Source organism: Tursiops truncatus, chromosome 1 (assembly GCF_011762595.2).
Source record: "Tursiops truncatus isolate mTurTru1 chromosome 1, mTurTru1.mat.Y, whole genome shotgun sequence".
Lineage (NCBI taxonomy): Eukaryota > Metazoa > Chordata > Mammalia > Artiodactyla > Delphinidae > Tursiops > Tursiops truncatus.
Window position 1 is genome coordinate 139,918,233 of NC_047034.1, and position 27,942 is coordinate 139,946,174.

Genomic DNA, 27,942 nt, shown 5'->3' on the forward strand with positions numbered 1-27,942 from the left:
TAGTCACTTTTATATCCGCGCTTTACAGATTGACGCTTAGAGAGGTTGGCAGCCTTGTCCAAAATCACACAGCAGAGCTGGGCTTTCTCCTACCCAGGCCTTCCGGTCTCCAAGAGCCTCAGAGAGCCGCGCCGGCCTCTCGGCCCATAGGCGGCGCGGTTTACGAAGGCCTGGGGCTGAGCGGCAAGCTTTCAGCCGGAGAGGAGGGGGTGGTGGAGGGGCCGAGAGGCACCTTCCCAGACTCGTCCGAATGCTGCGCGTCCTGACCAGCGCCCTGCGCCTTCCGAGCCCCCGGAGGCCCCTTGAGGCCCGTGGCTGCGCCGCCAATCTCGCGGCCGCAAACCGCGAGATCCAAGTGTGCGCTCTGGCGGGTCCAGACCAAGGTAAGTGCTCTGTCCTGGGAGGCCCGGGAGGCGGCTGGGGCGAGCGCTGGCGGGCTGTCCGAGGCCCTCCCGGCGCCTGGCACTACTGCCGGGGCGGGACCCATGACCAACGCGCCCACTGCCCCGGAGCAGACTGAAACTGATCTCGGAGACAGCAGTGAACGGTCCTGAAGAGATCTTAGTTCCCTGCCCAGGAATTGGACCTGGGTACCTGGATGAAAACCAGGAATCCTAGCCAGTAGACCACCAGCGAGCGGTTAGAGGCTAGAAGCAAAGTGGCCCTGGCGCTTTCCCCCATTTGAAAGCAAGAATGTTTCACGGAGGCAAAAACTGTAAAAACATGTACAAAGTTTATTATTAGAGACACAGCACAACATGGGAGCGCACACAGAGAAGCAGTTTAAGTCAGAAGCTAGGCAGAAATACACAGAGAGAAAGAGTACGGGCTTCCTCTAATGAGGAGCACAGTAAAGAGGTGATTTAAATTACTTATATAGGACAGTCCTTCCAGGTCTTTGTTTACATTTGGCCAATTATCTTCTTTCTTTTCCACACCTGACCTGCCCTAGGGCTCTCCCCAACACGCGTGCGCAACTTTTTGCTAAGATGGATCCCACCAGAGGATCCACCACACTTTTTATGGGGTGGCACCTCCTTCCTTTTTCACCCCCACGGAGCCTTCCTGCCCATGTGTAGACAGGGAAGTTTTCCTTGACCTCAGGAGTGGTCATCTTATCTCTTTCTTCCAGCAGAGCTCAGCTTCTGCCACTAGCTTTGTCCTTGGATTGTCTGGGTGAGAACAAAGCTTCAGTTTTACTCCACTTGACAAACGCCAGCTGTCTGGCCCAGGGGCCCATCTATATCCTACCTCAAATCCCCCCTGAGAGACGTGAACCCCTCAGAAATCTTTATTGGGAGGATGAAGGGCAATGGTCTGTCTTCTGTAGCTTCTGCAGGCTGGAAAGGGGCTTGTAGACCCTACCTAGTTGGGGTCACGGAGCTCTCGCCCTACCTCACTAAGGGGTCCCAGGGCGACTTCTGTTGTTATTCCGGCAAGATCTGTTCCGAGGAGTGGCTGGAATCTCTGCGTCACCGTCATCTTGATGTGAAACTATCGTAATCTGGAAGAGACAAACTTAACAAGTAGATTAAAAAGGCAGGAGCGGGCTTCCCTGGTGGCGCAGTGGTTGAGAGTCCGTCTGCTGATGCAGGGGACACGGGTTCGTACCCCAGTCTGGGAAGATCCCACATGCTGAGGAGCGGCTGGGCCTGTGAGCCATGGCCACTGAGCCTGCGCGTCCAGAGCCTGTGCTCCGCAACAGGACAGGCCACAACAGTGAGAGGCCCACAAACCGCAAAAAAAAAAAAAAAAAAAAAAAAGGCAGGAGCCACAGTAAAAGAATTATTGTAACCAGAGGCCCAAGCAGGAGTAAGAACCAGGATACATTTGGTAGCATTCCTTTAACTGTGGTCCAGATATAGTCAGCACTTAGGTTACCCTGTCCAAAGGAATGAAGCGTTAGCATGGTCATATATCTTTTGATGTTCTCTTTTATTAGCCCAGTGTGATTGATGTAGGTGTAACAGACTCAGAAGTAGTTGGAAGAGTGACAACCTGAACATTAATAGACAAAATAGGTCTCTTTTTTTTTTCCGGAGAACAAGCCTGAATCCCAGTCTAGACCTGGTACTTCGAGGAGACTTGTAGCCAGTAGGTTTTAACTTTTGATGCGGTATTAACATATAAACCAAAGCAGTTGTCACCATTAATAATTTTAGTGTTTCTCTAGGTATGAGAAGATGCAAGAATTGGGGCTTATAAAAATCCTTACCTGAAAATATCTAACTATCTGAAGGCCTGTTCTGCCAGTTTTTCCCGGAGCACAGAATGCCTGATTCCTGATCTCCACCCTGAACTCCTTTCAGGGGGTGTTGAAGGTCAACAGCTGCAGCAGCTCCTGATTTAATCTTTGTTGAGGCAGATGGCAAGTGCCAGTTTCCAGTCGGCAGGGCCCCTTCATGGCCATAAATTTGACCATGGTTTGGGGGGCATTTCATGTCCGTTTTGTCCCACAGCGCTAGGAATGTTTATTTCCTCCGCTGATAGGCCACACAATGCGTTGTTACTGGACTAGGCCTCGTTAGTGGTACCCAAAATTCTCTGCACCACCTGAGACTAGTCTAGTCTCTTATGGTCCAGGAAAATATTCCCTCTTGTTGCTTTTTCCCATACCTAGAGTTATACCATTACAATCATTGATCTTATATGGGACTATCATTTTAGCAGAGGCTCAGTCACATATTTGGTAATGTAAGAAATAACAATTTTGATAAGGCTGCTCAGAACCAAACGGTCTCCAATTTCTGGAGGGACCAGGAAGAAAGAAAAGAAAAATGTTTTAATTTTACCCACAGGTGTAAATTACCAAATTGTTGTAAACCATAATTAGCTTGAGAAGAAGAGATTCTTTATATCTGAAAAACAAAGATTAAAAGCTAGCAATATGTCAGACAAAAAGTACTAAAAGAATTATGATCATATTTAGCAGTTCATTTAATCCCATGTAATTAATTTTTGTTCTGAGTCCAGTTTTTCTATTAATTTTGTTAACCTTGCCTGATGATTGAGAATGCTAGTGACAGTGATTGTTTGTTTTATTTTTTTTTTTCTTTTTTTGCAATACACGGGCTTCTCACTGTTGTGGCCTCTCCCGTTGCGGAGCACAGGCTCCAGACGCACAGGCTCAGCGGCCATGGCTCACAGGCCTAGCTGCTCTGCGGCATGTGGGATCTTCCCGGACCGGGACACGAACCTGTGTCCCCTGCATCAGCAGGCAGACCCTCAACCACTGCGCCACCAGGGAAGCCCCGATGGTGATACTTTTAAGAAGTTTGTGAAGTTTTTGCTAAGGCTTGTATGATTTATCCAGTGAAGTGGGTGTCTTGACCACTGGAGATTGTAGAAGGTATACCGCAAGTGGAAAACACTTTTTCTTTTTTTTTGGCCGCATTGGGTCTTTGTTGCTGCACATGGGCTTTCTCTAGTTGTGGTGAGCGGGGGCTACTCTTCATTGCAGTGCGTGGGCTTCTCATTGCAGTGGCTTCTCTTGTTGCGGAGCACAGGGTCTAGGCGTGCAGGCTTCAGCAGTTGCAGCACACAAACTCAGTAGTTGCGGCACGCGGGCTCTAGAGCGTGTGGACTTGTGGCACACAGGCTTAGGTGATCCACGGCATGTGGGATCTTCCCAGACCAGGGATCAAACCCGTATCCCCTGCATTGGCAGGCGGATTCTTAACCACTGTACCACCAGGGAAGTCCCAGAAAACACATTTTTTATCTTTTATTTTTTTCACTGTGAGGGCATTAACCCTCCAGCCAAGGAAGGCTTTAACCCATCAAATTAAAAAATGAGGTTTGTCAGGGAGCCGGGAAGAGCCAAGCGGCCATCTTGGATTTCCCATAGCCCTGTTTAATTTACAGTCATTGTTTATCCATTTTATTTATTTATTTTTTAATAAATTTATTTTATTTTTGGCTGCATTGGGTCTTCGTTGCTGGGCGCAGGCTTTCTCTAGTTGCAGTGAGCGGGGGCTACCCTTCGTTGCTGAGCATGGGCTTCTCATTGCGGTGGCTTCTCTTTGCTGTGGAGCAGGGGCTCTAGGCACGCAGGCTCAGTAGTTGTGGCTTGCAGGCTCTAGAGCGCAGGCTCAGTAGTTGTGGCACACAGGCTTAGTTGCTCTGCAGCATGTGGGATCTTCCTGGACTAGAGCTTGAACTCATGTCCCCTGCAATGGCAGGTGAATTCTTAACCACTGCGCCACCAGGGAAGCCCAAAACTTTGTTCTCTTAACAGAGAGAGAGAACCAAATTTCAGTCTGGTACCAGCTTACTGTTAATCACAAAATTTCTTTACCTAATTAAATTTAATCTAGTCTTAATCAGTCTTAACAACATACAAAATTCTATTCTCAAAGTTCCTTTTTCACAAACCTTTTATCACCCCTTGGATCCATATTAACTTGTCCCATTTTTTCCCATCCATAAACAATCAGCTCTAGGACAAAATTATTTTCCTCTTTTTTTTTTTTTAGCAACAACAACAACAAAATATCTCCAGTCTTTATATATTTACTTGCTGACAACAAATATCCTACTTGCTTTACACACTGAAATGCTTCCCTTGTCACTTTAGTAGCTTTGATTACATATTATAATTTTTAACCCTTAAAAAAATCTTAACTTCTAGTGAAAAGCAAGAAGAAAGCAATTGTGAACTGCTTGTCATATTGGCATTCTCTGATTAGCAAACTTAAGAGCATATTGATTAACAAACTTAAGAGCATATTGATTGAGCACTGTTGGGTTTTGTTTGGTTGGTTGGTTGGTTTTATTTTGTTTTGTTTCTGTTTGGGGGTAGTTTTATTTGCAGGGGTGGTGCTGGGGGGTGGTGGTTGAACTTTGCATTCAGTGGTGTTATTCACACTCCACAGTCTGCTGCCTGTTACCATCAGGGCAAGGTCCTTCTCTTGTCTTTACTTTCTCCCCAGTCCAACCCCTCTAACCTTCCCTGCGTTTTATGTAGCATTGTTTGTGTCCGAGTTTTAATTTACACAGAAGGCACTATTCTAGACATCTCATGTTTCTTCCTTTTTCCCACTTGATACCAAGTTTTGAAGAGCTGCTTTGCCATATAAATCTGTTCCTTGCTCCCTGCTGTTGTATACTACTCCCTAGTGTGCATCCCCCACTTTTGATGGACATGTAGGGGCTTCCAGTGTCCGATTACATCACTTGGTGAGAATTCTCTGGCTATGTGGGATTGCTGGTGTTAGACAATACCCCTTACTCTCATGCTTAGTTCACTGCCAAACTGGTAATGGCGCTTGCCTTGAAATAATTATAGTTATTCTCCCAACTTTACAGATTAAGAACCTGAGGAATAGAGAGGTTAAGCAATTGGAACCAGCTCTGATTTCAAAACCTGTGTTCTCAACTATTAGGTCATCACTACCTCTTCTGGTAATTCAGTGACTCAAAACACAGACTTGTACATTAGTTAAAAAATTACCACGGGTCATAGACCTTAGGGCTCACTTGTACAAAAGGGGAATTTTTTATCCACAAATAACAAGCATCAGGAGATTAAGCCTCTGCCCCTGCCAGAGGGCATATGGAAGGAATGAGAAGCAGTGGAGGAGGCATGAGGAGGGGACCCACACACAGGAGAACCACCCCACCACCCCATTAGAAGCCACCCGTTCTGCCTTCCACTTGGCATGATGTCACCAGAGCATAGTCACGTTGTGCCTGTTGTCCTTGAAAATGGGATTGTTAACCCACTCTTGGTTAACTCTTGTTAACCACTCTTCACTCTTCCTTATGGCTCTACTTCAGCTCCTTAGCTGGATGTTCAAGTTTCTCCACCACAACCTGACATTGTCACCTTATCTCTTCTACCCATGTGTTTGTTCATTTCAAGCTGTCCCACCTCAGTGTTTTGTTCTAACTATGCCCCTGACTTCGGTCCTCTTCTTTCCTCTCTACCTTTGTAAATCCTTCTGGAATTACACCCCCCCACCATTTTCCTTTTACATCCCTTGTGTCTGGACTTGTCTCCCTCATCAGTTGTTAGCTCTTTGAGAGTGAGAATTGCTAGCTGGGTCCAACTATTAACTTTGGCAAATTCTCTTCTTTTCTGGGCCTCAGTTTCCCCTTCTATATAGTAAGGGATTGTTAAACCAATTGGTCTCTATACTATCTCCCAGTAGTTTCTATTGACTCCCACCCACATCACCTGGTGATTCAGACCATCCCATCAGTGTGACTCTAGGTCATCTGCTAAGGAATTCAAATCATCAGCCAGTGGTATGGAGGGGTCTGGTAAGAGTAGAGGGGGTGCAGTGCACTACTGGGGCCCAGCAAGGGCAAGGTTCCCAGAATAGGGGCTCAACTAAGAAGTCAGGGACCATGGCTGAGTCCTCTCTATTTCTCTGGGGCCTGGCATGTGGTAGTACAACTTGCACATTGTCAGGTGAATGAATTAAAGCCAGAGACACCCCGTCTGGCTCCTCAGGGCTCCCAGCTTAGATTTCTCAGCTCATGTGGGGCCCTAGACTTTCCCCAGCTTCTGTGCATCTTCCCCACTCACAATACCCACAGACTATGTTTAAGCACTTGTGGGCATTATCTCTTTTAATCTTCATTACCACCTTTTTAGCATTTCTATTTACAGATCGGGAAAGTGAAGGTCAGAAGGGTAAAGTAATTTGCCCAAGGCCATGAAGCTGGTATGTGACTGAGCTGTGACTTGAGCCAAGCACCACATTTACATTCTGAAAGAGGGAAATAGAGATGAAATGTGGGAGAGTCAGCCAGAGAAAAAGGAAAGACAGAACAGGAAAGCAAAGAGAAGAGAGCAAAGTTTCTGTCAATCCCAAGACGTCATGACTGTATTAGTTTTCTATTGCCATGTAACAAATTACCACAAACTCTATGCTTAAAATAACACACATTTATTTTCTCATAGTTTCCGTAGGTCAGAAGTCCAGGCACAGTTTAGCTGGGTTCTCTGCTTCAGGGTTTTAGCAGGCTGCAATCCAGGAGCTGGTGGGGGCTGTGGTCTCATCATAGGCTCAACTGGGGAGAGGTCTGCTTCCAAGTTCCTCAGCTGTTGGCAGAATTCATCTCCTGTGGTTGTAGTACTGAAGTCCTGTTTTCTCGCTCTTGGCCAGGGGGCCACTCTCAGCTCCTAGAGGCTGACCACAGTACCTTGCCACACAACCCTCTCCATAGGTCCACTAGTTTCTCTAGTGTATGCTAGTAATATAGAGTCTTATATACATCATAACCTAATCACAGAAGTAACATCTCATTACCTTTGCCATATAATTAGACCTAATCTTACAAGTGATAATTTTATGACCTTACCTGTATTTTCTTGGTTAGAAGCAATTCACAGGTCCTGTCCACATTCAAGGGAAGGGGATTATGCAGGATGTGAACATGGGGGCCACTCTAAGGTCTGTCTGCCACAATGACCTTGGACCTAGACTGTTCTCCTCAACCCTTCTGATGTGGTTTCTCTGTATCCACCACAGTTTCCCTTCCCCAAAGTTGCAGCATTTTCTCATCTGGAGAGGATCTTTGGGACATCTGAGTTCCTCAGTGGGACCTCCAGGCCTGCTGGGCTCAAAGAACTCTATGAAGGTTTCTGGGGAGGCTAAAGAAGCCCACCTAGCCTGCATGTTACAGTTCTCTGTCCTGGACCACAGTTCTCTAACTGTGGCTGGAAACCCTGTCCCTTGAGACCCCTGAAACTTTCATTGGCCCTTCTCCGTGTCTCAGATCAACTCACACTGAGAATGCCATCTTAATAAATCCTGTTTGTTCTTCAAAGCTAAACACGCTGAGAGAAAATAATAAGGGGGCTTTGAAGCCCAGAGGATTGGTAAACACTCCTCTAGTCCATCCTGACACTTTACAGGATGGGAAATGGCCAAGAAGGTATAAGAGTATTTGAGCCCCTGCCCAGAGCTGTTCTCTCTTCCCCACACCTGACCCAGATTTGGCAGGTGAGTTGAGGCCAGAGTGAGATGCAAGAGCCAGATGGTAGGGGGTCTTTGGGGTGGTATTAAGGATTTAGACTTAATTTTGATGAAAAGGGAAGGGAAGAATATGGTCAGATTTGGGTAAGAAAGATGACTCTGACCCAGATGAGGGAACGAACGTGGAGGGGGAAGGGGAGGCAAGACTGAGGGCAGAGGGCCAGTTGAGGGATCCACGTAATAGAAGAAAGAGCCCACCAGGTTAGTGGCTGCAGGGAGGGATGTGAGCTGATAGGTATGAGATCTAAGAGGTTGAATTGGCCGCTTGGGAGACTAAGTAAACTTCAAGGGTGAGGAAGACGGAGGCAACATGACAGAACTCTGAGTTGATATGTCATTCGCTCACCAAAGGAGCAGGAGAAAGAGTGATCATTTCTTGACATGTTGGTCTAGATGTCAAGTGGGCAGCTGGATATTCAGGCTCGGAGCTCAGAGGAGAGCTGGCCAGGTGCGCAGGGCAGTCCTGAGTGTACAGGAGGTAGGTACACGGGAGGCGTGAAGGAGAGGGGCAGATGAGCAAGTGCAGCCCTCCTGACTCTTCTGCCTTGCCTCACACTGCTCTCCCTTTGCTCTGAACTCCTCCGGTTCTGGAAGACACTAAAAGGTGGCACAATGTCCCCCCCCCGCCAAAAAAAAATATGCCACATTGGTATAGGGATTTTTTTTTTTTTTGAGCTAAAGGCACTTGAAAAAAACAGCAGATGCAAGAAGGGCATTCTAATCTCCCCTTTGCTTACTGAAAACAGGAGATAAAAACTCCCACGTGAAAGATGCCCTCCCTGAACCTGGAGAAAAGAAACATTCTTCAACAGGGAGCTGAAGCCAAGAGAATTCTGTACAAACAGACAACTGTGTACAAACAGGCCTTATCTTCCTTTAGCCTCCCACATAGTTAACTCTTCCACAACTGACATTCCTTCTTCAGCCTACTATAAAAGCATGTAGGTTCTACCGTTTCTGGGGGTTTTCATTTCCTTTTGAGGGCTCTCATGTTATGTAAAACTTATACAAATTTGTGTGCTTTTCTCCTCTTAATCTGTTTTATGTTGGTTTAATTCTCAGGCCTAGCCAAAAAACATTAAGAGGCCCAGCTCTACAAACCCTATAGTACCCTGCTCTGCTATACTCAGGGCCCTCATCTGTACCACTCCCTCTGTCTGAAATGGGCTTTTCCCCACCAACACACACACACACACACACACACACACACACACACACACACACACACTTTGGCCCTCATCTGTACCACTCCCTCTGTCTGAAATGGGCTTTTCCCCACCAACACACACACACACACACACACACACACACACACACACACACACACACACACACACACACACACACACACACACACTTTTGCCTGGCTGACTCCTATTCGTTCCTCAGCTCTCAGCTGAAAGGTCACTTCTTCCTCTGGCAAGTCACTGCTCACCTTCTACACTAGGGGCCCCCTCTGCCCCCTCTATACCACTCACCTCCTTGTCCTTTTTCCCCCCATGTTCTCATCATAAATAGTAATTACTGGTTGAATGTCTGTCTCCTCTGTAGACTGTAAGATCTAAGAGGAGAGGGACTGGGTCTGCTCTGGCCTCTGACATCAGTGTCTGGTACAAATTGTTAAATTTGTAATTGTACAAATGACTGAATAAAGAGATCTTGGATTGACCTTTCAGGAACTTCAACATTAAAAACTTGAGTACTCTCATAGAGAACAGACTTGTGGTTGCCAAGGGGGAGGAGGGGGAGGGGGAGGGATGGATTGGGAGTTTGGGATTAGCAGATGCAAACTATTATATATAGAATGGATAAACAAGGCCCTACTGTATAGCACAGGGAACTATATTCAATATCCTGTGATAAAACATAATGGAAAAGAATAGGAAAAAGAATATATATATATATATATACACATACACACATATATATATATCTGAATCACTTTGCTGTACAGTAGAAATTAACACATTGTAAATCAACTATACTTCAATAATTTTTTTAAAAAATTGAGTAGTCTCTTACCTGTGGTATTTTTCCCATCATACCTCACTCTTCAAATGAAAAGTTTTACCTATTCTCACCTTGCTCAAATGCTCCCATCTATGAGCTGCCACCTGTAATCCTATAGTACTTCATGTACTTACTTTACTTATGACCTCACGTTATCATTTACTTGTATTAGGCTGTAAGCACCTTGAAGACGGGCTGTTACATAACTTATAACTCCCACAATTTATTATGTATCATAGTTGTTCAATAGATATGTAAGGGGTTTTTTTCATAGCCAATACTTGGTTTTTATTTTCAGTCTTCTTAGTTTTAGTCGTTGTACTGGGTGCTATGCTTTTCTTAAACTCTTATTTATTTGATACTAATAAAATTAAACATCTTTTCATGTGCTTATTCGCCATTTGTATGTCTTCTTTCTTTCATGGAGTTACCTTTTTGTAAGAGTTGGGGCTTTTTTTGTGTGTGTGTGGTTCACGGGCCTCTCACTGTTGTGGCCTCTCCCGTTGCGGAGCACAGGCTCCGGACGCGCAGGCTCAGCGGCCATGGCTCACAGGCCCAGCCGCTCCGCAGCATGTGGGATCTTCCCGGACTGGGGCATGAACCCGTGTCCCCTGCATCAGCAGGCGGACTCTCAACCACTGCGCCACCAGGGAAGCCCGAGTTGGGGCTTTTTAATTGAAATATAATTGACATATTAGTTTCAGATGTACAACAAAATTCGATATTTGTATACATTGTGAATTAATCACCACAGTAAGTCTAGTTAAGATCCATCACCACACATAGTTACATTTTTTTGTATGTGATGGGAACTGTTTTTTTAAAGTAATTTTACTTTATTTATTTTATTTTTGGCTGCATTGGGTCTTCGTTGCTGCGCACGGGCTTTCTCCCTAGTTGCGGCGAGCGAGGGCTACTCTTCGTTGCGGTGCATGGGCTTCTCATTGCGGTGGCTTCTCTTGTTGTGGAGCACCGGCTCTAGGCATGCGGGCTTCAGTAGTTGCGGTACACAGGCTCAGTAGTTGTGGCTCACGGGCTCTAGAGCACAGGCTCAGTAGTTGTGGCGCACGGACTTAGTTGCTCCACAGCATGTGGGATCTTCCCGGATCAGGGCTCAAACCCGTGTCCCCTGCATTGGCAGGTGGATTCTTAACCACTGCGCCACCAGGGAAGTCCTGTGATGGGAACTTTTAAGATGTACTCTCTTAGCAACTTTCAAATATACGATATTGTTAACTAAAGTCACATGCTGTACATTGCATTCCCAGGACTTACTTATTATAGATATATGTTGAATAAATGAATTAAGAATTTTAAAATTGGGTAGAAGAAAACCTAGAAAAGTGCAGAGGCATCATCTGAGAGGTAGGAGGAAGACCAGGAGAACATGGGGCCACAAGGCAGATATGTTACTACACATCTGTCAAAACCCACTGGATGTACAACACTAAGAGTGAACCCTAATGTAAACTATGGATGTTGGGTGATAATGACGTTTCCATGTAGGTTAATCTTTTGTAACAAATATCCCACTCTGGTGGGGACGTTAATAGTGGGGGAGACTATGCATGTGCAGTGGGCAGGGGATTTACGGGAAATCTCCGCATTTTCCACTCCATTTTCCTGTGAACCTAAACTGCTCTGAAAAAACTAAATCTATTAAAAAAAAAAAAAAGCCAAGGCAGAAAATGTTCAAGGAAGAGCATGTGTATTGTCAGCAGAGTTAACCGTTGAGGAGCCTGGGACCAGGATGGAAACATGTCCCTTGGTTAGTGATGTGGTTACACTGGTCACTTTGGTGAGAATGGTTTCTGCTGAGTGACGGGGTGGGAGCTAGATTGGAGAAGGCTTAAGTGAATGGAAGGCAAGAAAGTGATTGAGTACAGAAAACCCTTTCAAGAAGTTTGACTGTCGCGGGTGAAAGAATATCACACGGGTAGGGCAAACGTTATTCTCTTGCCAAAGGGGACGGAATGTGAGTGTGCTCAAGCCTCTGGATTAGTTGCTAAATCCTGTGACAGAGGAACCTGGTCACTTGCCCCATGAGTGTCCAATCAGTGAATTCCACGCTGCAGGACACCTTACAGGTCAAATGCCCCAGGTTCTTTAATAAATAACTTCTGGTTTTTTCCTTATTGTTATTTTTTTATTTTTATTTTTGGCTGCATCGGGTCTTAGCTGTGGCACCCGGGATCTTCATTGCGGCGCGGGCTCTTCGTTGGGGTGCACAGACTTCTCTCTAGTTGTGGCGCGAGGGTTTTCTCTCAAGTTGTGGCGCGAAGGCTCCAGGGCGTGTGGGCTCTGTAGTTTGGGGCACGCAGGCTCTCTGGTTGAGGCTCGCAAGCTCAGTAGTTGTGGCATGCTGGCTTAGTTGCCCCGTGGCATGTGGGATCTTAGTTCCCCGACCAGGGATTGAACCCATGTCACCTGAACTGGAAGGCGGATTCCTTACCACTGGACCACCAGGGAAGTCCCAACAAACAACTTTTGAGGGAAAGACAGGACTAAAGGCAGAACCTGAGGATTTTAACAAGCTTTTTAAAGACACATCACTATTTTTGAAAATTAGCAAGTCTAAACTCTGAAGTCTAGAGATGCACATTTGTGTGATAAAACTAAAGAAATGCATGGAAGTGATCACCATAGAAGTCAAGAGAGTTGTTACTTTTGGGGGGAGGAGGGAACAATGAACGAGTCAGAGCATACGAGGAGGTTTCTGGGTGGTGATATTATTATAACTCATTCAGCTCAAGAGGAAGAAGTCCGGCTATGGAGAAAAGAATAATGGAGAGATACGTGAAATTGAAGAAGGGGTGTGTGGGGTGTGTGTCTCACAATGGCAGAAGCAGGCAGGAACCACTGTGGCAGTCATTCTTGTCTCTCTCCCCATGTTGCTCCAAGGTTCACAAGCCCTTCTACTTCTTCTGTGAGGCAGAAAGGGCAAGAGTTATTCTCCCCATTTTATGGTTGGGAAAACTGAGGCCTGGGTGTGTGAGACTTGCCCCAAGTTACACTGCTCATTGAGGGTAGAGGTGCCCAGATCCCAGGCCCCAGCCCAGGAGTGAGCAGGGCAGCTGGCTCACCCAAGGCTGCCCTGTCCCCTGCAGGAATCACTGAGATTTTGATGAACAGACCAAGCGCCCGCAATGCCCTGGGGAACGTCTTCGTTAGTGAGGTGAGAAAGGGTGGGCACGAGGGTGGGCTGGGGCTGGATTGGGAGGTATCTGATGGAGTCTCCTCTGCAGCTGCTGGAAGCTCTGGCCCAGCTGCGGGAGGACCGGCAAGTGCGTGTCCTGATCTTCAGAAGTGGAGTGAAGGGTGTATTCTGTGCAGGTGGGTTTCCTTTCCAGCCCCTATGCCGCGGCTCAGCAGGGCTCCCCCCGGCCTGCAGGGCATTTGTGGGGGGCGGGGTCCTTAGGTCAGCTCCAGCACAGGACTCATTATTCCAATTTTAGAGATGTGAACTCAGCGGTAAAATTCCTTACCTAGGGTTACACAGATAGTTAAGAATTCAGTTTGAACTTGGCCTCTCTGATCCCCGAATCCTTGTTCTTCCTGCTGCACCACGCACTGTTCTGACCCTTCACTGAGGAAATGAGGAAGCTGAGTCCAAAGACATTCACAAGGTCTGTGGCCAAGATGGGACTCTGTGCCCCTTTGCCCACCTACAAGATCTCAGTCCGTCAAAAAAAACTCTTCAATGTCTCTGCACCATTTGGTCCTCGCCACGCACTTCATTTCAAAGATGAGAAATGCCGCATCCAGGCCCACAACAAGCAAATGAATGAGAGCTGAGCTGAGCTAAGAACTGGCACTGGGGAGGTGGGAAGAGGCTGTGGAAGGCTAGGGTGGGAGGAGCGTGATGCTTAGGAGTTTTCAAGGAGTTATGGCTCAGTCCCTAGGTCTCAGCTGTCCAGATCACGGCGACCAGCTCGGGGTCTGCCATGGCAGGATAAGTATGTGGACCAGTCTGCCTGACCCCGCTGCCCTGGCTGAGGCCCTCCTCCTCCCCTGGCCTCTTCCTCTGGCTCCACCTCTGTCTGACCTCTTCTATCATGGTCACTTCATGCCCCTGTTAGCCCCACTCCTCACTATCCCAGCTAAGGACAGGGAAGTAGGGGGGCTGCAGGTCTGAATCTGCCCCTGACTTGCTCTGGAACCCTGGGCTAGTCCCTGTCCCTCTCTGGGCCTCAGTTTCCCCATCTCTCACTGAGGGGCTGGAACTAATCAAAGACTTCCAAGGGCTCTCCCAACTGACTTTTGGATAATCTAAGACTTGCGAAGACTGTATTCACCCCTTACTCCCGCCTCAGGCCCCTGCCATCTGGCCTTTGATGACGCCTCCATTGTCACTACTCTCACCAAGGTCCCTGCCCACCTCCATGCCACTGGGCCCTGCACTCACTTCTCAGTTCTCATCTTACTTGACCTCTCAGCCTCCTTGGACCCCACCAACCCCTTCTGTTAAAAAAAATAATTATACAGTGATGTATGTCAATTATTTCTCAATAAAACTGGAAAAAAATAACTAACACATTTTTATTACTATTTAACATAGTTTTTGAATTGTCAAATATATATATTACACAAAAATTTACACTTTAATCATTTTTAAGTGTAAAATTCAGTGGCATTAAGTACATTCAAAAGGTTATTCAACAATTACCACTGTCCATTTCCAGAAAATTTTCATCACCCCAAATAAACTTTACACCCATTAAGCAATTCCTCCCCATTCGCCCAACCCCCGGTAACCTCTGTTCTACTTTCTATCTTTACAAATTTGCCTATTCTAGGTACCTCATACAAGTGGAATCATATATTTGTCCTTTCGCGTCTGGCTTATTTCACTTAGCATAATGTCCTTCGTGTTCATCCATGTTGTAGCATATTGCAGAATTTCTATCCTTTTTAAAAATGAATATTCCATCTTATATATATATAAATTATATATATATATATTTATTTTCCACATTTATTTTGTTTATCCATCTGTTGATAGACCTGGGTTTGTTTATACCTTTAGGCTATTGTGATTAATACTGCTATGAACATTGGTGTGCAAGTTATCTGTGTGAGTCCTTGCCTTCAGTTCTTTGGGGTATACACTTAGGAATAGAATTGCTGGACCATACAGAGCCACAAAAATATTTTTCACAACAGCTGCATCATTTTGCATTCCCACTAGCAATGCATCAGTGTTCTCCACATCCATGCCAACACTTCTTTGTTGTTGTTGCTTATAATCGCCATCCTCATGGGTGTAAAGGGGTATCTCATTGTGGTTTTTATTTGCATTTCCCTAATGACTAATGATGTTGAGCATCTTTTCCTGTGCTTACTGACTTATCGTCTTTGGAGAAATATCTATTCAAGTCCTTTGTCCTTTGTGGGTTTTGTTTTTGGTTTTGTTTTTAGTTGTAGGAAGTCTTTATATATCCTAGATATCAATTCCTCACCAGTTATATGATTTGCCAATATTTTCTTCCATTCGTGGGCTGTCTTTGCTCTCTTTGATAGTGTCCTTTGATGCACAAAAGTTTTTAATTTTGATGAAATCCAGTCTTTTTGTTGTTGTTGCACCTCTCCTTTTTTTGACCACCACCGCTCCCCGCCCCCGGCTTCCCTAACCATGTTTTCCCGGTGTTTCTCTTTCCTCTCTGGCTGCTTCTCTTCAGATTTCCTTTGCTGGATCCTTTGACAGCCTGGGAGGCAGTAACGGGCTGTCACTCTTGCATCTGCAGGTGCAGACCTGAAGGAGCGGGAGCAGATGAGTGAGGCGGAGGTGGGGGTCTTTGTCCAGCGGCTCCGAGGCCTGATGAATGAGATTGGTGAGGGTCCTGGAGTGCGGAGGAGGAGGGCATTCCGGGGCCCTGCTGGTCCCAGCCTCACCCCACCCACCACTCTACTCTAAAGACAGAACAGTTTCTGTTGTGAGCTCTGTGGAGAGACAGATGATTGGCGGGGGGGCGGCAGGGGCAGGGAACAAGGAATTCTACAAGGGGGAGGGTGTGACGAGGGTTCAGAGGGCATTTCTCCCAGAGGGAGCCCTGGCTTCTCAGCCTTTGTGCCCTGCTCGTTATGACCCCCAACCCCTGTGCCCTCAGGGTGCAAGCCTGGCCTTTTCAGAGTCAAGTTTCACCAAGCATGCTTTCAGGCTTTGACAATGGCTGTTCTTTTGCCTGGAATATCCCTCCTTGGCCATCTGAACTTTCTACTCGTTCTTTAAGACCACCAGTGCCTCCTCCTCCAGGAAGCTGTCCCTGATCCATCCTCCAAGCTTCCTTTATCAGAGCACTGATTACCTGGGTCATCATTGCCTGTTTACAGGTCTGCCTTCCCCACGTCTGATTCAGTTGTGTTCCCAGCACTCAGTATGGGGCTTGGCACACAGAATAAGAAGGGAGTGCAAAAAGGCTGGTCCCAGGGAGGCCAGCAGGAGATTACCCTGTCCATCTCCCCACTCCCGATCCCCAGCTGATCACACAACTCTCCCCAGTAGGAAAACCAACTTCTAAGGTAACCTGGCTGAGGTACCAGGTAAGGTCCCCAAACCTGGGACCAATGAAGCCCTCTGTCCCAACCAGTTAGCTCCTCCCCTCCCTGAGACACTGTCTGGGTCCTGCCAGGGCCTCGCAGGCTGAGCCTTTCTTCATCTCCACAGCAGCCTTCCCTGCGCCCACCATTGCAGCTATGGATGGGTTTGCCTTAGGTGGAGGCCTGGAACTCGCCCTGGCCTGTGACCTCCGAGTGGCAGGTACTGGGCACGGGGAGAGGTGGGGTAGGTTGGGGAAGGAAGAGTGAAACAGGCTAATTCTGGGGATTCTGCAGTCAGCCACTGCTCTTGGCTTTCCAAGCAGCCACAGAACTAAAGGCAAGGTGGGGGACAGAGAGTTCAGGCAGCAGCTGGTTCCCCTCCTGGCCTGGCCCGACTGCGGCAGTACCCATCCTTCTCAGTCAGCTGCCCTCCGCTCAGGACTGCTCCCACCAACCCCAGAGCAACTGCTAACATGACAGCAAAAAGAACACAGAGGGAAGGCTGGGGACAAAGACTAACTGTTCAACCTTCCAGTTCTGTCCAGGCCAGCTTTTTCAATCACGTTTTGAGCAAAGGTGAGCCGTGGGGGCGGTCTGTCACCTGCCCAGCTAGTCACAAACATGCCTGGGCAAGAACACTGCCCTCTGGTTCACTGGCACCCAAAAAGGTTTGCGTTACTAGTTCAGAGAAACTGAGCTTTGAAGAGTGGAGGGAGGGGAGGATGAAGATAATCGATCACTTTTTAACCTTCCCGTCTTGGTGGTTAGGTGCGCCCCTCCTGGAGGCAATCAGAGAAAGTCTGAGTGCCACCACGGTGCTACTCTCTTCCCCTCATTGCTTTCTCCCGCCATCCAGGAAGAACATTTTTTAAAAATGTGTAACCCCAGGCATAGAGGGAGCTTATATCTACAAGATGCGTATCGAAGAGAAGGCATCAAAATACCAGGTCAGGTCACAGCCCCGGATCTGCTTCTCACCTGCCTATGTTTAAGGCAACTAACTTGCAGGGTTTGGTGGATAGGAGGGTGAACATCAACTCCTCCCTCCCATACTGCATGGTTCCGGTGGCCTGTGCTGAGGGAATTCAGAAGCCTGTGTGGTGGGACACCTCAAGGAGGGCTTGTCAGAGGAAGCAGAACTGGGGAAAGAGGATGTGGACCGGAATACAGGAAATTTTCAGGCTGACAAAAAGCTGGGAAAAATACCTGGTGGGAGCAGGAGTCAGCGACACTCTAGGCCAAACCTGACCTAAGGATGCGTGAGACAGAGAATCCATTAACTTACAAATAGGTGTCGGGCACCTTCTAGGAACCCCTTCCTTGTTCCAAGCACCATTACCTCACTTGATCCTTAGCAGCTCTCTGGAGTAGGCAGAAGAGGGGTAGTCGTCTTCTTCCCACCCATGAGGCTCAGAAAGGGTAAGAGACTTGCCTGGTTGAGTAGGGGAGGTAGGATGAGCGCCTGGGCCTGCTGGCTTCCAGGCTAGGGCTCTTCCAAAGGCAGCATCTGGGGGAGTCTGGCTGTGGCCACACCACGAGGGAAGTGGCTGGTTGGAGGAGTGAGCAGAGCCCACAGGCGGTATCTCTTCTCCTTGGGGACTGGTGCTGGAAGGTAGGGCTGGGGCTTCATTCTGTTTTGTTTAAGCAGCTTCCTCAGCTGTCATGGGGCTGATTGAGACCACCCGAGGACTCCTCCCAGGAGCAGGTAACCTCAACCCACAGCATCCATCCTTCTTTACCTGTTCAACTCCAGTCTATCCAGCATAATTCCCTACTTTCCTCTTTTGCCCTATGTTCTGGGCTCTGCCCTGCCAACCTAACTCAGTTTGCTTCTGAGAGGTCTTGGCTGACTCCCAGCCTGGGCCTTCTCTGGCCTCCCACTTCCCATGCAGATTCACCACCCCTATTCCATCCTGGCAGGAGGGACTCAGAGGCTGCCTCGATGCCTGGGGGTGGCCCTGGCGAAGGAGCTCATCTTCACAGGCCGACGACTGAGCGGGTCACAGGCCCAGGCTCTGGGGCTGGTGAACCATGCTGTGGCCCAGAATGAGGAGGGCAATGCCGCCTACCACCGGGCACGAGCACTGGCCCAGGAGATCCTGCCCCAGGTTTGGTGATCACCCAGCACAGGAGGGCCTGTGCCACACGGGATGCATGTGTGGGGAGGCCAGGGGGCAACGGCGTCTCGTGCAGCCACATAAGATCCATCTACCCAGATTTATAAAATTAACCCTCTTTGGAGTTTTAGCATCCATTCAGCCATCCAGTAAACGAAATCAGATTTTAAGTTAAAATGAAAATTAAGTTCTGAGGGACTGGAATCAAATAGGCTTGAAAATCCTCAGAACAGCACAGTAAAACAAGTTCCTGAGATGATGTAAATATCCTCTACCTGTGCTGTCCACTAAGGCAGCCACTAGCCACATTATTTAAATTAAAATTAAAATTTTAGTTTCTCAGTTACACTTGCCACATTTCAAATGCCAATAGCCACATGTGGCTACTGGCTACTGTATTGGACAGTACTGCATTAAAATGTCCCCAAAATTGAAAAAGCAAGATTCTAAAGCAGATAAAGAACTACCAGCTCAACTTTCCGACCATACTACATGGTGGAAAAGTGCTTGAAATACATGATGTAGGACATGTTAAGCTCCATTCATTTTTTAAAATCCTCAAATAGCCTATGAGCATAGTCTCCCAAAAGGTTTAGAGACCCAGGGAGTAGGTTTAGGCCCTGCCTACATGTAATCTCCAAGTACCTGAGAGGCTCTGCTGGCTTCTCACTCCTCTAAGAGGACCCAGAGGGAGGTCCCAAGTTTCTGCAGATATGTAAGCAGCTGAAATGGAGCTAGGTTTTGCTAATTTATAATACTGACTTAGCCCATACGGAGCATCTCATCCATCCGACACAATCCAAGGTACTTTAATAGTGTCCCAACTATTAGAACAATCCAGTTGAGCTGATTATCCCCATTGTATCTATGCTGTAACAGACCCAGAAAGGTAAGTGACCGTTCATCAAGGTCAAAGAAAGTGACTGCAATACCAGAAAGAAAATCAGTAACTGGTATTTTGGCATTAATGCTGCATAATAAAAAAACTGGTATTTTATTTTAAAGAGTGCAGAATGTGTACGATTTTTTAAAAAAACAAACTAAATAATGCATTTCAAATACAAAAAATTACAGACGTTACAAAACGAAGTTAAAATAGAAGCCTATAAAACTGTTACCCATACTCTACCATTTTAATATTATTAACAGAGAAAAGTATTTGAATTAATCATGAAGAGTAAAAAAGAGGTATTTTATTTTGGAAAAAAAACACTGTCTTCCTTAAATAATGCTGCCTCTTTTTATAACTTTGAGGTCTTTTTTGAGGGCAGGGACTATAAAAAGCTGATAGTGAATTTGGTTTAAAAGAAAGCATTTCTTTTGTCTTCTTTTTATTGATAGTTTCAGCACATATAAATGGAGAGTCTGATGCTGTTAATTTTAATGCTGTCATGTTTCTGTTATAGTTGGTCAGAAAGTCTCTGAACTAATACAAAACTCTGAATGACTCAGGACAGTAGCTAATTACACTTCCACAGAGGGGGCCTATCCAGCAAGACTTGTAGACTACAGGGCTTATCTTTCCGCATAAACTAAATAACTGGGTCTTTGAGCTTATCTCAAGATGATTCAGCTTCAGATTTTTCAGTATATTGAAATAACGGTATTCTACTAATATAATTACTAGTATTTCAGTATTTAAAAGCAGCTTTGTATACCAAAACACGAGCATACCAAAAACTAGTACTAAAATCACTAATGCAAATGCTAGGACATTTCGATGCAACCTGAAAAATGAATCTTTAACTTCCAGCTGAGTAACTGGGTGCCAAGGATGAAAGGGTTCTTGGATGGGGTGAGCACAAAGGGTGGTGTGGTAGATGGCTGCCCTCTAGCGGACAAACTACTAAGACTAAGGAGTCAAGTGGCTGCAGAGATTAGAGCCCAGAAAAAACTGTCAATAAACACAAGGTCCACAACTTAACACTCAGATCTTCCCTTTAAATAATAAACATACCTTATCCTTTGAATATGGATTTGGCTACGTTTTCTACTTGAACAACAAAGGGATGGAACATACTGTGGCCAGCGTGACTCACTGTTCTCATTTCCAAACAGCATGAAATGATCAATCATATTTCTAATAATTCATATACACACACACACACACACACACACACACACACCCAGGGCACCCTTGAACAACACAGGTTTGAACTGTGCAGGTTCACTTATACATGGATTTTTTTCAGCTAAATACATACTACAGTACCACACGATCTGAGGTTGGCTGAGTTCGCGGATGCAGAACTCTTTATAGGGAGGGCTGGCTGTAGTTATACGCAGATTTTCCACTGCATGGATGGTTGGTACCCGTAACCCCTGGGCTGTTCAAGGGTCAACTACATATATATGTATATATATATATATATACACATACACACACACATACATACACACACACTCAGAAACGTGTGTTTTCAACACAGTACAACATAGCTATGTAGTTTTTAATGTTCTGTGATGAGAAATCAGTAGTTAAATAACATATATTCATGACAAGCAAATCAAACAGAACAGAAGAATAAGAAGGACATAAAGTAAAAATCAAAAGTAGGGTGACCCTGTTTACCTGGGGCTGTCCAGGTTCAACGTGAAAGTCCCATGTCCTAATAACCCTTCAGTCACTGGCAAACCGGGAGAGCTGGTCACCAAAACATCGCTCAACTCCCCAGTCCGTCTCCCCAGAGATGACCACTGTTGCCAGTTTGCACACTCTTCCAGAAATATTCATTGTATGTACAATATAAATTATGCACATATACTCATATCTAAATGACTCTAAATTCTTTTTAAGATGGTTTAGGGAACAAGGAACACACCTTTAGAGGCTAATCCAGTTCTAACAGACATTTAAAAAACATGAAATTAAAATATGCATAGAAAAGAATTCAAACAGTATGGAAAAGTATAAAACAAAAAAGTGAAGTTCTCCATTCTCTTGACCCTTCTCCCCAAAGGCACATCATACCAACACCTTTTACACAAATGGAATAATATACAAACCAGTATGCACCTTTCTTTTTTACCTACTACCTTGGAGAGTTTCCCATTCCAGCACATACTTATCAACCCCATTCTTTTAAACAGCTGCACTTTTTCATTCATGGTATGGACGTGCCCTCATTTAACCAGTACTCTAATGAGGAACATCACGTTGCTTACATCTTTATGCTCCTGAAAAATAGCTGGAGTGGATAACTGTACATCTTAGTGTACTTCTGGAAGTAGATGCCTACATGGAGGTACAACATGAAAGAGCATGTGCACCTAATTTGCCAGTTCTTGTCAAACTGCCTTCCCGAAGCATTGTACCAATTTACTCTCCTATCAATTATGTATGCAAATACCTCTTTCCTAAATCTCAGCTATAATGGGCATTACCAACACTTTACAATTTACCTAGTCTGAGGTGAAAAGGAGCACCTCACTGTTCTGATTTACGTTTCTTTAAAAGTAAAGCTGAGCATACCTTGTGCCTGTATTTCTTTTCTGTGAACTAACTTTTCATACTGTTGTGAATGTTATAAAAACATTATACCAGCTTTTTGTTACGGAAATTCTTCTGTCACAGTATCACAAATATATTTTCCCAGTTTTTGATTTTTGTCTTTTATTTGTGGTATTTTTCACAGTCTGAAGTCCTTCATTTTTATGTAGCTAGCTTTTTTATTTATGGCTTCTATGCTAACAGACTTTTCAAATCATTCTTTTTCTGATAAAGAAAAACTTCAAATAATACAAATACAAAAACTTCAAATAATATAGGAGGCAAAAGCACTCCTTGCCTGGAAGTGGGGCTGGGGATGGAGTGCCAGGCCTGCTGTGGCACAAGCTAACTGGAAGCAAGGCCGGTGAGGCAAAGACGGCCACTTGGATGCTCTTGCAAAATGCCCCCTCAGGGTTCCAACCCAGGCCTGTCAGACTCCAAAGCCCAAGTTCCTAATCTTGACCGTTTTTCACCCTACTGGGGGAAAACCTGCTCGCAGGAGAGGCTTGAGATGAGAGAGGTAGAGGAAGGGAGCAGCAGTGGGAAAGGTGACTGGGAATCAGATCTAAGCTTCACCACTGACTCACTGGACAAACGTGGCCAAGTGCTTCACCACCCTGAGCCTCGATTAAACATGGCACCATCCTGGAAGGATGGGCAGCACCATTTGACCATTAGAGAAGTCTGTGGGTGGGAAAGCATTTGGAAAATGTTGTACATGCTGGAGGGATGGATTAAATGACAAGAACCCCGGATGGTCACGATTGGGAGGGTCAGGGATCAGTTAGGCTTCCTCCATTATAGAAAAGGAACATCTGCTGAGAAGTAGCAGGTACTAAAACTAACGAAACTTAACACAGTCAGTAGAACAGCTGGATCTCTGTGCAGACCTCTTCCCCCACCGTGGAGCTGTGTGCCTAACCATGAGCACTGATCCCCTCCTCAACCAAGCTGCTTCTCTTCCCTAGGCCCCCACTGCTGTGCGGCTGGGCAAAGTAGCCATTGACCGAGGAACAGAGGTGAGAGGGTTTTGGGTTGGAACCTGGGCCCCACTAAAGTCAGTGGGGCGGCTGGGAGGTGGTGCTTTCATGGCAAACAGATGGACAGCACAGCTGGAAAGAGCTCAGGAACTGGACTCGGGAGTCTGACCTCTCTCTTTGTGCCTTGCTTTTACCTACCTACAAAATCAAGTTTGGCCAGGTGATATTCCAAATGACATTTTATCCTCATCTCTCGCCCTTGGAGAGAGAAGGAAATTGAGGTTCAGAAAGGGTAAGACTTATCCAGGGTCCCAGAACAAGGGAGTAACAAGAATCCAGGTCTGCGTGGCTCCCAGTCCATGTTCTCGGGTTTGTGTTGGTCAGTAATGTGGCCTCGTGGACCGGGCTCAGGTGTGGGGCCTTGGCTGCAGCTAACCCATCCTAGACATCAGCTCATTCATTCAGTCATCACACACTGAACCTAGACCTGAACTGGGACCCAGAAATGAGTCAAATATGGTCACTGCCCCCAAGGTGGGGAGGGGGACGGACACAAATCACTAATAAAGGGTCAAGGGGACCAAGCAGACACCCTGGAGAGGTGAGAGCTGCACTGTCCATGTGGCTACTGGCTACGGTATTGGACAGTGCTGAGTTGGAGAATGTTTTCTAGAACTGGGGCTTAGGGTGGATGAGACTTCCAAAAAATAGGGACAAGTGTGAGGAAAAACACAGAGGTGTATAAATAAGCAACTTGACAGAACAGGACGAAGGGACGAGTGAGACAACATAGCATGGAGGTTAGGGGCATAGGCTCTGGTGCTGGACCATCTGGGTTCAAAGACCTGCTTTTCCACATACTGTTGTGCCCTTAGACAAATCATTCCACCTCTCTATGCCTCAGATTCTTCAGCTGTACAGTAGGGAAAATAACCCCTGTTGGGAAAGGTACTTCTCTTAAAATAGTGCTTGTAAGTGGTAGCAATAGCAAGTACTGTGCAATATAGGCTGGGAAGTTGCCAGGGGCCAAGTCATAAAGGCCTTAGTCCTCAGGGCAATGGGAAGCCAGCACAGTTCACTAATAGGGGTGACAGGAGGCATGGGGAGGCAGCCAGACGGCAAGGAGGGAACACTGGCTGTGCAAGCACAGCTCAGGCACACCCTCCTCAGCTCTACAGGCTATGTGTCATCCTCCCCGCTGTTCTCACAGCCCGCATTCGTCCCAGCACTGTTTCACCACTGTTAGGAATGGTATTCCCTCTCCAGGTAGGGGATTCCTTATCATCTCATCTCTCTTCATATGGGCTGGCATACAGTAAGCCTCAATAATTCTTTGCTGGAAGAATCCATAATCAGTAAGAAGTGGCGTAGGAAGTAGGATTAGCTGGCGCCCAGTGCTGATGGGGATGGGCAAGGTCAGGCTGATCCACGCACAACTTCTTTCTTGCAGGTGGACATTGCATCAGGGATGGCCATTGAAGGGATATGCTATGCCCAGGTATGTGTCTGCCACCAGCCCTGCATGCTTGTAGCAGAAGCCGGGCCACAGTGGGCGGCCTTAAGTACTATATGACCAATTCAGTAGGTTCCTCCCAACCCAGAGAGTCAGTCTTTGTGCCATTCCTTCCTCAGCCTGGGGTGATCCCAGGGGAGCCACACTGCTCCTCTCTGGGACTGTTTCCTCAGCCATCTAATGGTGGTGTATCCTGCTCTACCTGGGGGCCCAGAGAATCACAGAGGAACTTGAGAGAGAAGAATAGCAGCTTATGCGATCTCTGTACCAGCGGCTACTGTAGACGCCAGGCTGGAGTGGGACATCAAAGCCTTGGTTTTCACCTGTAGGCTGTGTGTGTTCGATGGTGGGGCAATAAACCTGGGGCTGACCTATTTAGCCCCTCACTCCTGGGTGAGTCAAAAATATTACTCTCCAGGTTAACAAATAACGAAAATACTCCTAAACAGGGGGTCCTGGGACTTGTAGGACGTAGTGTGAACCAACTACACACCAGGATTCAAAGCCAGAGTTCTTACCGCAAAGCCTAATCTATCTTCTCTACTGAGTAGCCTCATTTCTGACTGTTGCACGAGACTGTGAGCTCTCTGGAGGCGTGCAAGCTGTGTGCAAAGAGAGGCTAGTGTGACAGGCCTCGGGTGCTGAAGAGGCAGCCTGTCTTCCCCAGGAGACCAAGGAGCCATCAAGGCCCATATTGTTGCATGGGCCTCCAGTGTTGCAACACCGGAGTCCAGAGGCAGCGAAAGACTTGGATTCTGTCCTTGTCATGCATTGAACAAGCTTGAGCGAGTATTGGCCTCTGGTCCTGCTCCCACAGACTAACACTCTGTATGTTGTTTCAGAACATCCCGACCCGGGATCGGCTGGAAGGCATGGCTGCCTTCAGGGAGAAGCGGCCCCCTAGATTTGTTGGCGAGTGACTTCCCTTGAACCTTACGCATGGGAAATGCACACCTTACAGGGAAGGATCCGGAAGGAAAACGTGCAGCGCGCCTGCCCTCCTCATTTCACCTCTAGGCTTCAGTTTCCTCACAAGGACGATGATCGATATAGAGTGACTGGCACGGTGCCTGGCACGAAGGTGCTGACTATGCCGCCTACCGCTACCTTCATCATTCCTCACCCAGGCTAGACAATCACTGGCGTCGGGTTGGCTTTGGAGAATACCTGTCTCTCCCTAATAGAACGATCAACTAAGGACAAAACAGACCCCTCTGGGCCTTTATATCGCTGGCACTCAAGCCTGACCTCTGCCTCTCAGTTATTAGGTGCTCACCAGAGATGAGAGGAGGTTGTAAGAACCACCCTCAACTGCCCTGTTTCTTCCTCTGTACAACAGAGATAATAAGGAAACCCTGGCAGTGGTTGAATAGGCCCAGCTCTCTGCCAGTTACTCACTGTGTGCCTCAGCCCCCTCATCTATAATGAAACTGTTGGGAGGACTAAACAAATAATAAAACGCCTGATGTTCAATAAACGTGAGTTATTATGCATGTACAATGTTCTTCTAAGAACCAGATGAAATCACTGCTGTGAAAACCTTTTGTAAACTGTAACGTGGCAGGCAAATCTTTGATGGAGCATTAAATAGCTTTCAGGAGTGCTGAGAAGGGAACGATTAACTCTGATGGACAACACGGAAGGTCAGGAAATGGGCAGGTGACACTGGAGTTGAAAGCTGAAGGATCAATAGGCATTTGAGGCGAAAAAGAGGAAGCCTGAGGGGAACAGCACGAGCAAAAGTGAGCAAGATGACGACACTGAGAAATAAAGGGTGGCTGATATGGACATGTGCACACTAGTCTCAGGAGCCCTCCTTCTGTGCCCCAAGGCAGGGGAAGAGACAGCCACGTGGTCATTCTTTAACTGACCTGAGCTTTCTGCGCCTACGCCTGGCCAGACTCAGAAGTCACTAAGCCACGGGCATGGACACATACCAATAACACTGTTGACTTGCTGCTAAATACTAATGTGCCCCAAAGTTGTGCTCATTTCCTGAAAGGGAGAGTAACACAGAAGAGCCCAAGTCTTCCAATCAGCAGCAACCGCATGAGCAGCATCTATCTACTCAGGAAAGTAACCTGAACTTCTTCTTTCTCATCTGTTAAATAGGGAGGATAAAACTCAACTATCACAGAGGATTGTTGTGAATGAGACAAAACTTGGAGAGGTGCCCAGTGTAGAACTGGACCTCAACAGGCACTATTCCCCACCCACCCTCCTCCCATTAGCCTAAGCTAGTATCTGGTAACAGCATGTTCCAACGCACGGAACTCAGGTCAGGAAAGTCAGACAGCCTTTTGAATCATGCAAAAGAGTGAATGAGAGAAAATACTGTGTAGTTGCAGGACTGCAGAAGGAAGCAGATTACAAATTCCTCTTATCCAGTCACCAGTGAGCAATAGTTTGAAATATGGTTTACAATAAGAATAAGCCTCATCTGATTCCAAACAAAGGTATACAGCATTCCAGTTGAGAGTCTGGCCAGCTAACAGCACAAAGATCTAGTCCTAAAATAAGCTACTAATTCAGAAAGGAATTTATTTCTTTGAAAAACTGAAACAGATGAATGCTAAAACATGTTTTGTTAGTTGTCAATAATAAGGTGAGGAAGGACTTCATACTCTATTCCACAGAGTGGGTTTGCAGAGGACACAAACCAAAGCTTCTGATAGTTTATACTGTGGTTGAGGCTGGTTCTCAGAGAAGCTCACTATTTTCCTCATCTCCATATTAGGTAAGAGCACCTCTTCACACGTCTGGCACAGCCCTTCCATTTCCTCTCAGTTTTGGTCACAGTCATAACTCAAATTAAAAATTAAAAATTTGAGGGATTGAGGGATTGAGATTTATAATCCCCATATAATCTTTCATCTGAACACTCTATTCTCAGTCCTAACTCGGACCATGCCCCACCAGCACACCCAATCACATACAATGTTACGCTTACTCAGTCTAACGTGTAACGCTGGAGGAAGGAAGGTCAAAGGTAGACTATCGAAAATCATAAAAATATATTTCTCTTCCCTCCACCCAACGAGTGGAAGGTACTCTGGTATCTATTAAAAATAATTTTTTTCCTCCCCTCCAACAGAAGTTCTGCCTTCCAAACAATACATTTATATGTGTATGTTTCCTATAACTTTTTCATGTACTTCTTTTCCAGTGGCTTCATATAACCAGGAATAACAGCTTAGGAGATTCTTTCAAACATGAAATTTAATAATAAATATCAAAGTTTCCCCGTAAGTCTTTCTTTTTCCTTTCCTCTGACAAACACTCAGAGTTAAGAAATTGGTCGGGGCTA

The 27,942-nt window shown here is 46.3% G+C and overlaps 1 protein-coding gene across 2 annotated transcripts; it reads left to right on the forward strand.

Annotated features, from left to right (window-relative positions):
- Positions 1-139: 139 nt before the first annotated feature.
- Positions 140-27,884, forward strand: ECHDC2 (enoyl-CoA hydratase domain containing 2). 2 transcript variants are annotated; one of them, XM_019937783.3, is made up of 10 exons: positions 140-383; positions 13,106-13,173; positions 13,244-13,331; positions 15,743-15,829; positions 16,663-16,755; positions 18,181-18,240; positions 18,456-18,643; positions 23,111-23,161; positions 24,573-24,620; positions 25,478-27,884. In XM_019937783.3, exons 1-10 carry the CDS (start codon positions 251-253, stop codon positions 25,553-25,555), a joined length of 894 nt encoding a protein of 297 aa, XP_019793342.2. In that variant the 5' UTR covers positions 140-250; the 3' UTR covers positions 25,556-27,884. The 2 variants fall into 2 exon arrangements, with proteins under 2 accessions (XP_019793342.2, XP_019793343.2); XM_019937784.3 differs by having other exon boundaries at positions 141-383; positions 18,184-18,240.
- Positions 27,885-27,942: the final 58 nt, after the last annotated feature.